At 39.5% G+C, this 16,854-nt stretch overlaps 2 protein-coding genes across 2 annotated transcripts in view; one reads left to right on the top strand and one right to left on the bottom strand.

Annotated features, from left to right (window-relative positions):
• Positions 1-3,542, top strand: part of CCNT2 (cyclin T2) — a 25,737-nt gene extending 22,195 nt beyond the window's left edge. The window contains exon 10 of the mRNA XM_066554033.1: positions 3,226-3,542. The gene's annotated coding sequence lies outside the window, so the exon portion shown is untranslated. The remainder of the gene's footprint in view (positions 1-3,225) is intronic.
• Positions 3,543-3,907: 365 nt separating this feature from the next.
• MAP3K19 (mitogen-activated protein kinase kinase kinase 19) lies at positions 3,908-15,201 on the bottom strand. Its single transcript, XM_066554032.1, has 8 exons — positions 15,162-15,201; positions 14,571-14,655; positions 13,543-13,784; positions 12,927-12,970; positions 8,396-10,828; positions 7,102-7,251; positions 6,188-6,885; positions 3,908-4,992 (listed from the first exon to the last, which is right to left on the bottom strand). The coding sequence occupies exons 1-8, from the start codon at positions 15,199-15,201 to the stop codon at positions 4,926-4,928; spliced, it is 3,759 nt and encodes a 1,252-aa protein (XP_066410129.1). The 3' UTR covers positions 3,908-4,925.
• Positions 15,202-16,854: the final 1,653 nt, after the last annotated feature.

Genomic DNA, 16,854 nt, shown 5'->3' on the forward strand with positions numbered 1-16,854 from the left:
TTCTACATTCGGGATGTAACTTCTTGTTACAAACTTCTGCATTGTTGAATATTTTCTATCCTTTTATAGTCACTTTCCTTTCCATCTCTGTGCTACTCTTGGGTCTGATTTGTAACCAATGTAATCTGCATTATAAACTGTCCTAAACTAGAGCCTGGGCAGACTCATGAAATAGCAGGAAACTGTCTTTGTCTTTGAAGCACTACAGTACTTTCTTTTTGTGTCTGTTTAAATAATTGTGCCAGGAAATGCATCTTATACAGCCACTCTGGATAAGCAATATATTGTACTGTAAATATAGCAGTTGCTGTCACAACCTGGAGTTAAAATGTCTGGATGGTAACTAGTGCCTGTCTAATATACCTTGGAAAAGAGCATAGGCCTTCCTCCTATGGTGCTGTTACAAAAAAAACTATTACCTGTTTTGATTCTGGGAAGTTGTGAAATGTGGTGGACAAAATGTTGCTATGTTACATTGAGATCCAAATAGTGGGTTTTGGTTTCTCTGTACAGGATGTCCATAAAACTCATGGGGTTTGGCTTTCAATGTAATTGTAAATAGGTAAAACTGTCTGTGTGTTTGTGTCTGAATTCCATGTGGTGATCCTAGGACTGAGAGGGAGGGAGAGGGGATGCAATCAGGTGCCACTAGTTTTTGCTGACTGAAACCCACTGTAAATTAGTGAATGGTGTGAATTGCAGCCTGGCTGAGGTGTTGGAAATGAATGCAAACTATTGGGATCGGCATCGGCCTCACGTGAATGACTGAATAAATGCAATAAAAGGCTCATAGTCAACACTATTACTTTGTTCATCACTTATTACAGATTTTTTGTTAACATTTTGAGTACATGAATTATGTAATTTGTAAAATGATGCTGTAGTGGAGACCTTGCTACAACACTATTAAAAATCTTCCCTCTTTGTGCAATGAGGTTTGTAGAATAGTGAGATTCTTTGGTATGTTGAATCTTCCTGATGGTGGGAATACTGGGGTGATGTATCTCACTGTGAGCTGGTACTTGGCTATTTGCATAACATGGCAGTTCTGTATATTCTTTTGACTAACTGTAAATATAAATGTTTCATAATAGCTTAGTTGAATTTTTGAGGTACAGCTGTTTGTGTGAGATTAGAAAAGTTTATTTCTAAGAACTTGTAAAAAAAAAAAGTATTTTCAATAAAATTCCCTACCTCACCTCTACTGTGCAGCAATGATCCCATTTTCCTATGTTTAATTTTTCCAACTTCATTAGTAAACACTAAGATCCCCTTTCAGTTATTGGCAAAGCATTGCTAGTTGTCATCAAATCACTCAAATAATGGAATGCTGGAAAGTCTGAAGTCTTACTTTTTTCCTTTATTTCCATTACATTGATCAGGTATTTGGTACCTGAAGAGCAAATTCTAGACATTTTGTGCTACCTTAAGCTGCTCCTTCTCTGTACCTTGGAGGCAGAGCCTGTGCATGGTAGTAACAGTGGAGGGGTTTTCAGTATTATTTCTCTTTTTAGCAGTGAGGGGGTGGGTGGCAGTGCTATGCCATGCATTCTTAAACCTTATGTGGAAGGGTTCCCCATCCTTGTTTGAGGGCAAGTGGACAAAGACTTTGTTTGCTTTCTTTAATTTTATGTAAATGCACATAAGCATAATGAGTTCTAAAAATTTATGTCTTGAGCCTTGGAGGTTATGTCAGACTGAACGAGCTAGTTCGTTCCTCCTTTCTCTAAAAGGCTTAACTCCTTACACCTTAAAGAGATAATTAGAGCCAGGAGTCTTCTCTCCCACTGCTACTGGGAGTGACTTTCTCTGGCTTCTGAAGTGGATCTAACAAATCCAAACTAAATTGATAACCGTGATACTCAGTGCTTGGTTTTGACTCCCCTCTACTCCTGCACTTGTAACAACAACGTTGGTGTTGCTGTAGTTCAGACATTGTGGTTTTGTACAAACCTCTAAAATTCCTTAGCTGTCCCGTGGTGCAGGTCCCTGTGGGAAGGGAGAAATAGGAGGGGGAAGGCACTGGAGTGTGTCCTGGAGGCCCTTCCGTGGGACAACTCTGGTTCTTTGCCTGTGTGCAAGAACCAGAGCTTTGGTAGCAGTGGTGTAGAAATTGCATGGGCTCCCACTGAGCTTTGTGGACCAGCACTAAATTTGAACCCAAATAATCTCAAGAGACTCTTGTGTTTTGGGGGACCAGGCTCTGCTTCCTTGGAAAGAGAGGCAGACGAGTGCATTTTCAGATGCAAATGTTGACACCCTGCTGCTGGTGGTAGCTCAGAGCCGTGTCTCAGCTGGGTCGGCCTGCGTGTGGCCCCGCCCTTCTGCGGCGTAGCCACGGCTCCCGTTACGGTGCCACAGAAACGCCGGCTACCCCTGCGCTCACACCGGGACAGGGCTGTGGCTTCAGCTGCTGAGGGTTTAGCTCCAAACCTTGAAACATGCAGTCACAGCAAGGCCTTGGCGGGCTGTATGCACTGTCATGGGTCCTTACTGCTTTCAGAAAGGAAGGTGTAGCCTTTAAACCAGCCTTTAAACCCTGCTCCAACGCTATAAATCATGAAGCAAAGTGTGACCATGCTCACTGAGTAGTCTCATGGGAAAAAAACGGTTTTCAGGATTTCACACTCTTTCCCCTTGTTACACTGGATACCTGGAATTAGGCACCTGGATTTTGGTGTGGAAATCTCTGATCTCCTCAAGTAAGAAATATGCAAAATTAGACTTGTTTGTAGGCTGCTCCACCAGACCAGCTCAGCCAAGCACCCCAAGGCTCCCCAGATTAACACAGAGCTTAGTTTAGCTGTGCTGGGCCCTGAGCTCTGCTGCAAGCAGAGCTCTGATTAAACTGAAATACCTTTGTTGCAAGTGCTGGCTTAAACTGACACCTCATTCTTGAAGTCTGGTTAAGCAAAAGCAAAAATGTGCTTTCACATTTTGATTAAAACCTCAGGTTCAAGTTTTACAAACCTCTAATGACTATGTTCAGTGTAATTAACTGGATTAAACATGATAAATTGCAAATAACTGGTAACCTTAATATTGGAGAACTCTATCAAGAGATGTTGGTTTTGCTTGTAAGCTCTGCATAAGAAGGGGGGTTTGTAATGCTGACCTTTTTTTTTGATTAATTATATATTCTAGAGCATTCCCATTCTTTCCTTGCTTATGACTCTCATCTCAGTTTCATTTCATGCTAAATAAACCCTCATATTTACTTTGCAGCTTTGTTGAAGACTCTACCTTAATCTGAGAAGAATTAGTACACATCATGGAATTATGTACATCCCACTAGAGCTCACGTGCCCAGGCTCCTGCCTTTATTCTGCAAGGTACTTTAACGTGAAGATACTTTAACATGACGTTGCCATGGATGTCTGGCATGAGCACCAATCAATATTCCTCAAAAAAGGACTGTTAACTGCTTGAACTTTGAAGATTACTGTGATGTTAGGATTTCTCTTATACTGGCATAATGTTCTGTCATTGTTATGTGACATTATACCCACAGAACTATTAATAAAGAATTTTGCTAGAAGTACTGATTTCTCTTTGCTTTTATAAAGTTTAGACTTGACTTTCTGAAGTCAGGAGATTGACTGACTACTGGGATAAAATAAAGTTTGAAAGCTATTTAAGTAACTAAGATGTTTAGCACTCCGAGGAAAGTTGCTTTTATAATGTTCACATTCCATCAGAGCTGACACTGAGGTCAGTGTCCTGGATTCTTGAGAGCTCAGCTCTGAACAGTTGTAGGGCTGAGTTTTACTGCCTCTCTTCCTGGAGCCTGGCTGCTCACAAAGGCTAAAGATTTACCCCATTTTGATAGGAAGAAGCCTTATCAACAAAAGGACATTATAAATACTAACACCTGCTTTTTTTTGCTTTATTAGTACTTAACAATGCTTTTTAGATTTTATTTAATTTTGTGCAGTTAGTAGTAGCTAGTTCTACTTAAAGACCACTGGAGTGCAGAGGGGCTCTGTTCTGTCACCCAGTCACAGACAGTGCTCACTGCAGTGGTCAGAGAAACACTTCAGGTTTTCAGAGAGTAGAGGAAGACAGAGCCAGACTCTAGCAGTGACAGGACAAGGGGCAACAGGACAACTTGACCTATAAGACAGTCCTCAAACATAAAATCACTTTTACCATGAGGGGGTTAAAGACTGGAGCATGTTGCCTGGAGTGGCTGGGGAGTCTCCATCCATAGTCAAAGTCAATGGGACAAGGGCTGAGCAACCTGCTGCAGTCAGCCCTGCTCTGAGCACGGGGTTGGACCAGAACATCTCCAGAGCCCCTTCCAACCTCAACCTTCTGGGACCTGAAAGTGCCCCTAAAATGCACTGTTTATTTAAAACAGGCAGTCCCATGGCTCAGATCATTATCTCTTGCAATTAGCACCACAGTATCCTGTGGAGTTTCAGGGCCACAGGAACACAGGGCTGATCTATGTACCTAAAAACCTCATTCACCAGCTAAAAATGGAAGTGCCCATCCAGTAAAACAGAAGGGCCCACCTGACTGAATAAAAGCCTCAGTATGTTTCATGCCAGTAGATGGTCTGAGGCTCCTCACACTCATTACTCATCTCCAAGGTGCAGAGCTCTCTGCCCATAGCTTGTTCCACAGGATTTTACAGACATTCCAGCTTACCTGGCCTGTTGCATGCCAGTGATGGTGACTTTATTTTCCGTTTAAGTCTCTCCAAATACAACACAACGTGGCCTTGTGTTCACAGTGAAGGACAGGCGTTGCAGAACAGGTACTCTTTAACCACTGCTGCCTAATAACAGACTCCTTGAACACGACTGCTCTCCAGTATTTCTGCTGTCATGTTAAAATCCAGTTCCTTCTGGTCTTTTTTCCACAAGTGAAAATCTTTTCCATGGAAAATACAGGCTCCTTTGGCAAGAGTTTTGAAAAATTCACTGTCCTCCTTTCACAAAGGGATGGTCCAGCAACTGCAGAGCAGAAGGCCGCTCATGTTGATCTCTGCATTGAAGGTTTCACAAATCAGTATATAAAATGAATATCTATGCCTGTGATGTAAAATCTAATTCAAAAACCTGTAAAAACCTAATTGCAAAATTAGTCTTTATTATTATTATTATTATTTATCCATTCATGACTAATTTTTAGGGGTTTTTAGGGAAAGTTGATAGAAAGGAAGGGAGGCTTGAAGGGAAAAGACTGTTGGAATTTATGAATTAAAAAACTAAAATATTTTATTATTAATGAAATCATTCCTTATTCCCCTAAAATCCTTTCAAATCTTTGAATAATTCTGCTGATTTGGCTATTTCAGGTGCATGAACAATGTATTTAAGAAAGGTGATAATTATCTGTTTGAGCCTCTGTCAGTCAGGTTGTTCTGTCATCTCCAATCAATGTCATACATTTTAAGAAGCCCATGGCTTTGTTTAAAACAAAACAAACACCACAAAAATAATTCTTATAATGTGTGAATGCTAATGGTTTGGGGTTTTACAGAGAGAACTTTGTGTTTCTAATAAGTATTATGTTTGAAATAAGTATGTGTTTCCTGGACTGGCAGTGATAATAGATTTTTCCACTGCAGAAGACAAGAATTAAGTCCATTTAGACTTAGACTTCAAGCCAAAAGGGCTTGAATACTTCTTGATGCAGAAGACATCTGCGTTGATTGTCAATCACTCCATCCAAGTAGAGCTAGAGCTTGGCCAGAACCCGAACTCTAATTGCTGGGTATCACTTAACATATTTTAAAACAAGACTCTTAAAAATTCTCTCTTAATTCCATTCCACTTCCATTTAGAATACTGTCCTTAAAACAACTTGTCTGACATAGACCAAACTCAAACAATACTGGAACAGCAAAGCACAGCAAAGAAATTTATCAAACATTTTGTCCAAAACTCAACAGTGCCATGTTTATTCATGAAAATTACAGGGAAGGTAAATTATAAGACCTGCAAAAAGAGAATCTGTGAAGGCTTTTTTATACCATTATAAAGAGTAAAGCTCTTTTATATATGTATTAGATATAGATACGGATATAGATATGGATAAAAGGCTTTCCTGAAATGCTGAAAAGCCTATGCATTTACAATAAAGTCTTATGTACCACAACCTGAGCTCCCATGAGCCATCTCCAGAACACAAACTCCCCGTGTTTTCCCTTCCATTCTCCAGTTCAGAGGCTCCCTACCTGGTCAAGCAGGCGTGCACAAACTCCACGGCAGCGCTGGAGAAGCGATCGGGCAGGGCCGGCATCAGCCCCCGGTGGGCCCCGATGTAGAACATGGCTGCCACCCTGCCCATGGAAGCCAGAGGGGGTTTGCCTGTTGCCATCTCGAACACTGTGCAGCCCACGCTCCAGATGTCAGACTTCCTGCCGTAGCCAGAGTCACTGATGACCTCTGGAGCCATCCAGTAGGGAGTGCCGTGCACAGAGCGCAGCAGCTCGCCCCGGGTGCCGCTCAGGCTGGCCCAGGCCAGGCGCCTGGCACAGCCAAAGTCAATCAGCTTGATCACCCCGGTGGGCATGAGCATCACGTTGTTGCCTTTGATGTCTCTGTGCACCACACAGTTGTCGTGCAAATATGCAACCCCTTGTAGAATTTGCTTGGTGTATTTACACAGGACAACTTCTGGCAAGGGGCCGAAGCGATTCAGAATACTGGAGATGGAGCCACCGGGAACAAACTCCATGAATATGCTTAAAATGTTGTCTTCCAGGCAAGTTCCTAAATAAGTTACAATATTTACATGCTTCAATGTCTTCAAAAGATCAACTTCCTCATGGAACTTCTGATACTCCTTTTCTGTAGTGAGTTGATCTGATGCATCCAAAACCACCTGTTTTACAGCTATCAACTGTCCCTGGCTTGTCAGACCACAGTACACCTACAGTGAAACCAGCACTTATCAAAACAAGACACGAGATAAAACTTGTGCATTTACTTACTTTACATAAAAGCTTTGTGCTTGTCATGTTTCATATCTCACTGTATAATCCAAAACATTTAACCCATTTGTTGAATAGGACAACAGCTATTTTTTAAGACAAGAGGTAGCTCAACGATGACCAACACATCTCAGCATATTCAGACATTAACTTACCGTGCCATAGGCTCCCTTTCCAAGGACTTCTCCTCTTGTCCATGTGATAGGATCTTTGGCAGCTAAACTGCTTCTTGGTAATTTAGGAGATTCATCAAAGTTTAGAAGGCCCTTTTCTTCATTTGAAGCCAAAAAGGCTTTACTGTAACTCTGCTTGAAAGATGATGGTCAGTGTGAGGAGAAAGCAGAGAGGAAAAGACAGGCTTCATTTGGCCCCCCCTTTTTTCACAAGGAGTAATTTTTCCTGGCATGACTATGCTTTCTAGATTTTTATATATATATAAATTGCCCAGGTCATTGATAGAATTGCTACACTAGGTAAAGCTGTATAAATATTTCAAGTCTAAATCACAACAGTGCATGACCAGAAGGTTACAGCATGACATCTTCCATTGACACCAAGACAGAAGAGCACTTAAAAGAGCAGGATACACTCTCTTTTTTGGTCTCACAGTTTGCTAAGCTGAAGGGTGAATATGGCTATCATCATGCTCTAAGTAACACACACAACACAAGTCTGATGAAAATAACAGGCCATGAATTCCCAGGAAGAAGAGACTGCTTCAGAAAGATGGCAATAATTATCCCCTCTAGCTATGGGTCTCCCTGGGAGAAGTGAGAACAGAGCTATAATTGGCACCTGTGTCTGCAGAAGCCCAGGGGAGAGTATCAATATGCAGTAAAAGACATTTCCTTATAAATTTGTAATTTATATGGACAAAGAGCTTACAGGACCAAGGAGAAGCAGTACTGGTAGAGAAACACCTTTGTAGGTGAAGGCATGCAGCTGACTTGGGGCCAAAATCTGAGCCTTCTGAGCTTGAAGTTTTGATTAAGCATTAATTAAACTGGATAAGTCTGTCTGATAAACCAATACCTATGGTTCATATCTATAGAAGTATCTGGTTGCACTCAGAGACTCATTCTGGATATGCAAGACTATTTGTAGTGTCTTTTCATATTCCTGTCCAGATCTCTAGCTCTTGCCTTGCCCAAAACCTTTTTATACAAGGTCTTCAAACAGCCTATTCTCTTTATTCACTGTAATTTGTCAATTTATATAAGCTTTGGCAGCTATTCCTGTCATGCTTTAGTACCTTCTGGCTTGTGTCCTGACATGCAGCCTCTAACACAGATATATTCAACTGGAGCACTGGAACAATCAGTGGGCAGCTGGCCCAAGGAAAAAAGACTTGATAAATCTCTTTAATAAGCACATATTTCCCATTTTTCATCCAAACTGTGAAGCATCACTCAAATTATTTAGCAAGTTACAAGAAGAAATTACTTTTACCTTCTCTAGAGCACTTTTTATTAATGCTTCATCTCCATTCATCATATTCTCCTCTTCTTCACTCTGTGTGTTTTGTGTTTTAGAATATGTATTTTTTGTTCTTGAAGAGTTGGTGTCTTTTTCTTCAAGCATTAGCAATTCTTTGGCCAGACAACAAAGCAACTCATCAGTCACATCCTCAGCATCTGACCAGGAAGAAATGTTTTGACTTGTCTGGGAACTGGGGCTTTTGGCATTTTTTGTCCAAATCACTGAAGGCTGAGTCAATTCATTTGCCAAACCACTGTTTTGAGGTGTGTTTGCACAACTGTGATCTAATATTTTTGTAGGGGACTGACATTCCAGTCTATCTGAAAAGGGCAACTCACTTTTACTGACAGTCTTGGAGTCCTGGTGTGATTCCCAGCCTTTGCCACCATCCATATCCCCCCTGCACTGGGGCACACAGATGTCCTGCTCTGCTGTTACCAGACTGCCACTTGGAGCAACACATTCTCTGCAGCCTTGATCACTGAGCTGAAGGAAATCCTGGCTGGAGGCAGCAGCTCTTTGATGGCTGGATTTATCCTGGCTGTCTAACAACAACTGCTCCAAAGAAACTTCTTTAATAGTTGAGAGGCTTGAATTTGTAAACAATTCATTTTGCTTAGTTGACTGTGAAAGCTCTTCTAAAAATGTGAGCTGATGATCCATGTCTCCATGGAACAATGTTGTGCTACTCAAGGTATGTGTTTGAAAATCTAAGTCAAGTGTTGCCTTATCTTGCTCTGTGTTGCTCTCACTCAGCTTGGTCCTTCTGTCCTTCGTGATCAAACCTTTCTGCTTTTGTTTAGCACCAGGTGTGATCTTCTTTGGCTTGGAATGTATTTTCTTTTGAGTGTTTCTGACTCTGCTTTCTCCCCCTGATCTGCAGGTAGATCTGCAGGTGCATCTTCCTGGTGGAACAGAATAAACACCTCTATAAAACCTGCCCTCGTGCTGATCGAGGTCTCTCATGCGGGAATAAACAGGAGTTCCAAACATTTCATAAATACCTGGGCCTTGGTCATCTGAATTTATTATTTTGAACATGTCAGTGTATTTCAGATCTACAAAATCTGAAGCAGAGGGTACACGTGGCAGACAAAGGGGAGTAACATGTTTCTTTAAGACAGCTGAATTTTTGCAGCTGCAGGAACTTTGCTTTTTAATTTTCTGAGCACTCTGAGCAACATGGCCTTTGTGTCCTTGAGTGGTTTTTTTCTGACACTTCATGGAAGTCTCAGATTTCACTTTTGTCAGTTCCAAAGATGGAAAAATCTGACTCTTGGCATCTGATTTTGTGGTAACCTCTTCAGAAGCAATTAAGTCTTCAGATACTTTTATCTTATTATTTATTTTAGATTTCAATGAATATTTATTTCTATTCATCTTTAGTTTATTGTTGTCATTTTCTTTGTGAGCAAGAACATTGGGGCTCTGAGGAACATGAGGAGGCAGGGTACAGACACCACTCTTTTTTGTGGCAAGTTGTTCAGCAGTGTGTGGTTCCCTGGCTTGCTCTTGTTCAGAGAGCATAACATCAGCAACAGCTACAAGCTCACTTTGGTCCTCTGAAGTTGCTTCTGATGTGGCTTCTTTTTCTATCTCAGATTCAGAGAGACAGACTTGATTTTCTGATTGTTTTCCAGAGGGATCTTGAGCTTCTACTCTCAAGGGAATTACTGCAACTACAGAATTATCTTCCAAGGCTTGGTAGGCCTCTATCACTTCACGTTTACAGGAAGAATCTAAATCCTGATTGTAAAGCACAAGGTTGGCACTCTCAGCATCTTCCTGTGCTTTATAATCCAGCATCATCTCTGTAGCATTTCCTTCTTCCAGACCAGTGCTACAGCAGTTCTCTGCTCTGTTTTGCCTCTTGCCAGCTCTGGAGGCGTTGCTGTTGCTGGACACTGGAAATGCTGCCTGGGCTGTAAACATGCCACAGTTCACCAGAGCACGACTTGAGCTCAGCTGGGGATGACTCTGATCCCAGATCCTGGCTTGGATGTTCTCACAAACCACTGAACACTGGAATTTCACCTGGTTCTTTTTCTCTGTGTAAATTGCTACATCAGCTTCCCTCCACTTTAAATGGCTTTGGATTTCTTCCTTCTTGTTGTTGAGGTACTTATCACAGTTATTAATGCTGAAGTAGTACAGGTCCTTCACTGGAGTGAGCTTATCAGAAATTGTAGCCATGATCAATTCTGATGACTTTTCACTGTAACTGTTTAGTATGTTGTCTAACTGGTACTGATAAAATTTAGTAACTGGTTTTATAGGCTGAGGAATAGAGTTCATAATATTTAAAATATTTTTGATGTTTCTGCTTTCATTGACAATATCATCCTTTAGAGGAGCAAGATGAATTGTTCTTACAGACTGACATGTCACTGGTGGCAAATGAAACTGTAATTTCCATAAAGAAACATTAATAGTGTGCTACACCACAGATACAGGTAAAAACTAATCTCTAAGAGCCAAGTAGAATTAGGAAAAAAAATTAGAAAATTATTATTATTTTATATATTTCTATATTAAACCTATTATGAAGTATAATATCAGACTCCTGAGATAATACATTATTTTTCACACATTACTTGCATTATTTTTCTCAGATCCAGAACTGCTTCTAAGAATTTCTTAGTTCAGAAAGTGGGATCTTTTGCTTTAAGGCACAAGTCATTGTCCATGATTTAGAACCAGTAAGTTTTGTCCACATGTACAAATCCTCTTGTCAGTTATTAACTCTGTCTTGTGGCACTTCATGTTTGCTACAGGAATTCAAAGGCTGGGCAGCAGTGGCTTCATGTGCCAGAGCTCCTCTCTCACTGTGCACTCTCCCTGAATGAGAGCACCACTCTAATGCTGAGATTTAAAATCTGTTTATGTAACCCTCCAACATGTGCTGACACCATTAATTATGTTCTCAATGGAACCAGAGCTCATGTCAGCAATTTTTCAAAAGGAAAACTAGACCATTGTGACAGAATGCTATTGCATCTCTGGAGAAAACAATTCTAACAAATTACTCATAGACTTTAAGGTACATTATATTAAATCTAAACATGTAGATCCATGTTAAATGGCCACAGATGTAGCTCACAGTTTTAGGTACACTGGAAGACAGCACAGTCTGCACTGGATTTGCAGTGAAGTGAAATGGATAAAACCAAAGGCAGCTGACACAGAAGTCTCTTGGGTCAGGGATGTGTTTTACTGTTCCTCTCTGCTCCCCACCACATTTGTTGAAAGGTACCATGTACATTTGAAGGAGTAGAGAAACTGTTCAAAGAAACTGAGTACTTTGTTTGGACTATTCAGATGAACAGGGAAAATGATTTTCTGAAAATAGTATTTCTGTTCTTTATAGGAAATGAATATTTTTATGCAAATGAACGCACTAGAAATAATCACACAGTCATCCGCTCTGAGTGCTCATTTGCATGTCTATATTCAACATCAGTTTGCAATCTGCAGGAAATTTTTGGTTTGCATTCCAAGGGCAAACTGAGGTTTGAACATGCCAGGGAAAGCAATGTGTTGGTTTGCAGCTGACAGTTCTGAAGGCTTTGTCCAGCATGCATGGCATTAATATGAATGCCCAGTTTATCCCAAAGGATACACCTCTAGAAAGCCCAAGACATGAAATAAAGCTGCATTAAATCACACCAATGCCAGCTAAATTATTTTTCTTAAATATTTCTCTCCACTTCAAATGTTTGGGGGTTTTTTTTCCCATAACCCTTTTTATAATCCTGTGTCAGAATCTTGCTCCAACTTCATACTTCTCTTCACTTTTTTCCTGTGATCAGTTGTATTCTGTGATGGTTTCACTGAAGTTTACATCTGATTCAATGAGTTGAGTCTTTTCTACAAAAGGCTATTAATTAATATACGTGAAGGCCAAATTCTCTTTTTTTCTAAATACAGTATATTTAAAGTGGTGTGAAGTACTGAGATGTAAAATTGTGAGCCTATTTCTAGGTACAAAAATTTTGTGTAATCCTATTTACATGTTTCACAAAATCTTATGTAAAGTATGTTTAATTCTAAAAGACTATTTTTTATTTGCTAACTCAGTAAATTTCAACAATCATCAAATATCAAGGCTATTTTAGAATTCAACTTCAATTTTAAATTACCATTTCAAAGAAGTGTTGGGGGGTTTGGCAAAACTAGACATCTAATTTAACAATTAAGATGCACATTTTAATTAATATACATATTTCTAAAGGTTTTATATCTTTTTGAACTTTCAACCTTTTATCTCCAGAAGTCTCTGATGAAACATCTTACTAATAATTTGTTGATATACACCTCAAGATTTGCTGACACACATATATAAAACAAATTTTAAAATATTTTGCATTCTTAAATAAAAAAAAAACCACAACACCCTAAGACTAAGAAAACTACCTACACTACTTCAGTATTTGTATTTTTAAGATTTTGAAAGGATATAATATTTTTGCCAGTGATCATTTTATACATAACGTTCTCTTACCTCAGATTTCTTGTTCCTGGTTTTTAGCATTGTTACAGTTAACCCTTAAAAATCAAAACAAATGAAAACTTAATTTGATGTTCTTAAACAGACTACAATTCATATTTATAAATTAATTTCAAATTGTAGTGTTCAAAGATCTGTCTCTGGTTGCAGGACTGTGCTATAAATCTGCAGTGCAGTTGTAGGTTTAAATTTAATTGTGATACTGAACTTCACAATTCCATTTTCCATAGAAAACAATAAAATACTATAATGTTAAAATATTTTGACACTAATAATTTAAAGAAATGCTTCTCAATTGTAGATGTTTGCTAACCACAGTATGTAGCTAATTAATATTGCCAGTATGAGGGAGAAAGATGCCATCACTCCAGGCACAGAGAATTACACTCCACATTTGTGGCTCAGTGTCACAACACAGAGTAGCAGGGATGGTGAAATTTGTCATTGCTTCTCTTTATCTCCTTCATTCTGCAAGCACACACAAACTTAGAATTAAAGAAGAGGGTTGGCACAGCTGAAGTCTCCCTGAAGACAGCAAAAGACATAAAGGCAATATGATAACCAATATACAACTCTATATAAAATTTGTCACTTTTAAAATTGAACTTACTTGGTTGCATTTGTGCTTTTATTATCTGGAAAGTATCTAAATCCATAGATGCTGTTGAAATGTTAGATTCTGGGCATGAGGTCTGCAGCAGAAAGCTGAAGTCAAAGCCACATCCCACGTCCTCTTTCTTTGAGGACAAAGGTAAAGAAGTGTGTTGTCTCCTGGGTAATGCTGTCTGATTTTTACTTGGAAAACATTCCACTTGTTGGTCTGGCCATGCTCGGGATGTTGGTGCAATTTGGCTAAAAGGCAAAACAAAAATAACCAAAACACAGAGCAAAAATAAGTGGAAGGAGCCAGTTCAAACAATCATATGGCTGATGATTAATGTCACCAAGAGGTTTGTAAGACCCCAGAATGTCAAAGTGTCTTTTCTTTATTTATCTCTACGGTTGTGACTCTCTCTGGAAATAGCAGACTGCAATGCAGAGGTTGACTACAAGGGAGATTGAATGACAAACCATGTTAACCAAGCAACAAGAGAAACCTAAAAACATACTGTTCACCTTCCTCTTCTTGACAAGAATTGATTGCTTCCAGTGTGTACTTTTTATGAGTCATCAGGAGAGTGTGTCAGAAGAATTCTGAAGACCAGATGTGCCTTTGTTAATAACAAAATATGCTATGGCCTGCCTGAAAAAACAGAGGCTGTGCAGACAAGCCTCAGTTTTCTGCCACCTGTTTTCTGAAGTATGAAAAATGTGGAAAAAGATAAATACTGTGACTGAAAAAAGGTATAGAAGTGCAGTCTAAGTTATTCTTAAAGCTGTGTACAAGACTATTGTCTGGGTTTAATAAGTCAAAAAAGCATATACCATATTTCTTTATTGTACCAAATAATTTGTTCACCTATTGCAATATCCTGCCTCCAGCAGTGGCCAATAATTGATATTGGGAAAAGATAAACACTACACAACATATAGAGCTGTAAATAATGTCTAGGAGATATTTTTCTTATTTGGGCTACAAACCTTCTTTGTTCCTATTTGTGCACACCCAAGAGCAAATTAAATACTGATGCTTCTTACCTGGTTTTTCCTAGAGCTTTGTCTGACTGATATATTTCTTCCTTTATATTGTCTGCATTCTGAAAAGTAACAACACTTCCACAACCTGCAGTAATACATCAATATTTGCATAAAAGCAGATTAATTCCACTAACACGTGGCAAATGCAGTTATTTTGGGGCATTAAAACATTATTATAAAGATGTATCAGGAAAAGAAACAAAAGCAAGTTACATTTCACTAATTTTTGTAATTTCTTGATATGTTAATGTATAATTTCTAATTCTTTTTATTTCTTTGGTAAGTTTATTAATTCAATGGGCTACAAAAGCAAAGGACATCTTACAAAAGCCAGTTACAGCTCCTATCTCAGGAGAATAGAAATAGAAGACAAATATTGACAGAAACTTTACAGAAGTAGAGCACTTAAAAATGTGAAAAACAAACCAAATCTTAGATCTTCACAAAGGTAGAAACTTACTCTGACTTTGTTTTGTATTTTTAATGGTTGCTAAGTTTCGACAAATAGCCAAATTTCAAGTTGTTACTGTACTTTTCCAGCTTCAGATCTACATTTTACACTTTCAATACATAAGTTTTGGGTTAGACTACCTTTTTTGCTTCTCCTCTTATTTTGTTTGTTGTCAGACATACTGTCCTTAAATGTATTACTGCCCAGAAACCTGAAAAGAAAACTGTTAATTGATTTCCAATTCATATATACCAAGTGTTCCATTATATTTCATTATTTGAGACAAAAGTAAGACAGAAACATTTTAAAAGTACTTGAAATTATCCAAAGCACTGTCATTTAGCATCTAATCCCTTTCCTGTGAATGCACAGAACCAAAGAGCTCAGAAAATTTTTAGAAGTAAAACCACAACAAATTTTTAGAAGTAAAAGCACAACATATGCTATGTTGAACTTGACTTGAAAAGGCTTTACTCTTAATTAGAAGATTGCAATGTTCTTTTCCTATGACTAATCAGCAGTAACTGTGGGAAAGGAGCTGGCTGTCACCCTCCTGGTCAGCACAGCTGTGTGTGGGTAATGCTGACCCTGACACAGTCACCACTGCTCTTGCCTGTGTTGAGTGTGCTGGGAGCTGCTTCATAGTTCTAAAAACACCAACCCTCTTTTCCAAGATTAAATTCCAACTCTAACAATGCCATAAGAGGACAGTGGCCTAAACAACACAGAACAAACCAAAAGTGCAGACTGGTAAAGAAGAAACATGAGAGGGTTGAGTCAAAGGATTGGGAATTTTGAAATTCTAGAAGGCTAATCCTTAAAAGAAAATTAATCCCAGTTAATAGTTTTGATGGATTTGGGAGTCTTCCTGAAAAACATAGTGAACTTCAGTTTTTCAAGTGATAAGAATACAAATGAAAGACAGTGAAATTAGCTATAGAGGTAGCTAGAGAAGCCAGCGCTCTTGATGTCTCATGCTAAAGGCCAGATAGTCCCTGACAATGTTCATCCTATTATGTTTGCCTGTTAAGAGTCAGATAGTGGACTTCCTAAAAACGTCCCATTTTTTTCGATACACAAAAAAACCCCTTCAAAATAATAACAGAATGTTCTGTAAAAAGGCAGAACCTTACAAATCTTACCTGGTTCTTCAGCAGCGAAAACTGAAAGAGGTGCAGCAACCCAAAGGGAAATCAGAGAGCATTTTCAGCTCGCAGCTGCCTTCCTTCGCTGGCCAGCGAGGAATTCGACAGCAATGGCACAGACTTTGGTTTTATTTTCGGCTGTTTCCCTGAGTGCGGAGCAGGCAGGAGCCATTCCCGAGGCAGCTCCTCGGCAGGCACTCCGGCTGCTGAGTTTACACCGTGTCGCCCAGGTAACCCCCTCAGGCCGGGGGAATGTGGCTGGCAGGAGTTTAATTCAAAGAGCAGCAGTGACCGATGAAAACAAACACAGCCCAGCTGAACGGCAGCGCTTCAGGCTCCCATCACAAGTTCTCTCAGCTCACAAAGCAAAGCCTTTTTCTATCTTATGTTTACCTCCGTTTATGCTTTTAGTACCTGGTATGTTTCACGTCATTTTTACTTCGCACTCAGTCCCCTCAGGAGTATTTGTAATGTCCTTTCTAGCCGCAGATTTTAAGGGTATTTCCTCTCTTTTTAAAGTAACAGACTGTGCTAAGAGGCAAGACAAAATACAAGAGGTATAGTGGGCTCAAGCTCAGTTAAAAGTGTGTTTAAGGGAGCTGCTTTGCTGCATGCCAGAAGGATTTCGCCGCTCTCCAGGCGACACAAGCGACAGGGAAGGCTCTGGATTAGGCGGGGACAGGGACAC

Source organism: Molothrus aeneus, chromosome 7 (genome assembly GCF_037042795.1).
Source record: "Molothrus aeneus isolate 106 chromosome 7, BPBGC_Maene_1.0, whole genome shotgun sequence".
Taxonomy (NCBI): Eukaryota; Metazoa; Chordata; class Aves; order Passeriformes; family Icteridae; genus Molothrus; species Molothrus aeneus.

Excerpts from the sequence above, each read along its gene's own strand:
- MAP3K19 (XM_066554032.1), bottom strand. The coding sequence starts at position 15,201 with ATGTCTGACAACAAACAAAATAAGAGGAGAAGCAAAAAAG. Across the intron at positions 12,971-13,542 it reads AAAAGCACAAATGCAACCAA|GGTTAACTGTAACAATGCTA; the intron begins GTAAGTTCAATT and ends TTGATTTTTAAG. Across the intron at positions 6,886-7,101 it reads GAAAGGGAGCCTATGGCACG|GTGTACTGTGGTCTGACAAG; the intron begins GTAAGTTAATGT and ends GTTTCACTGTAG.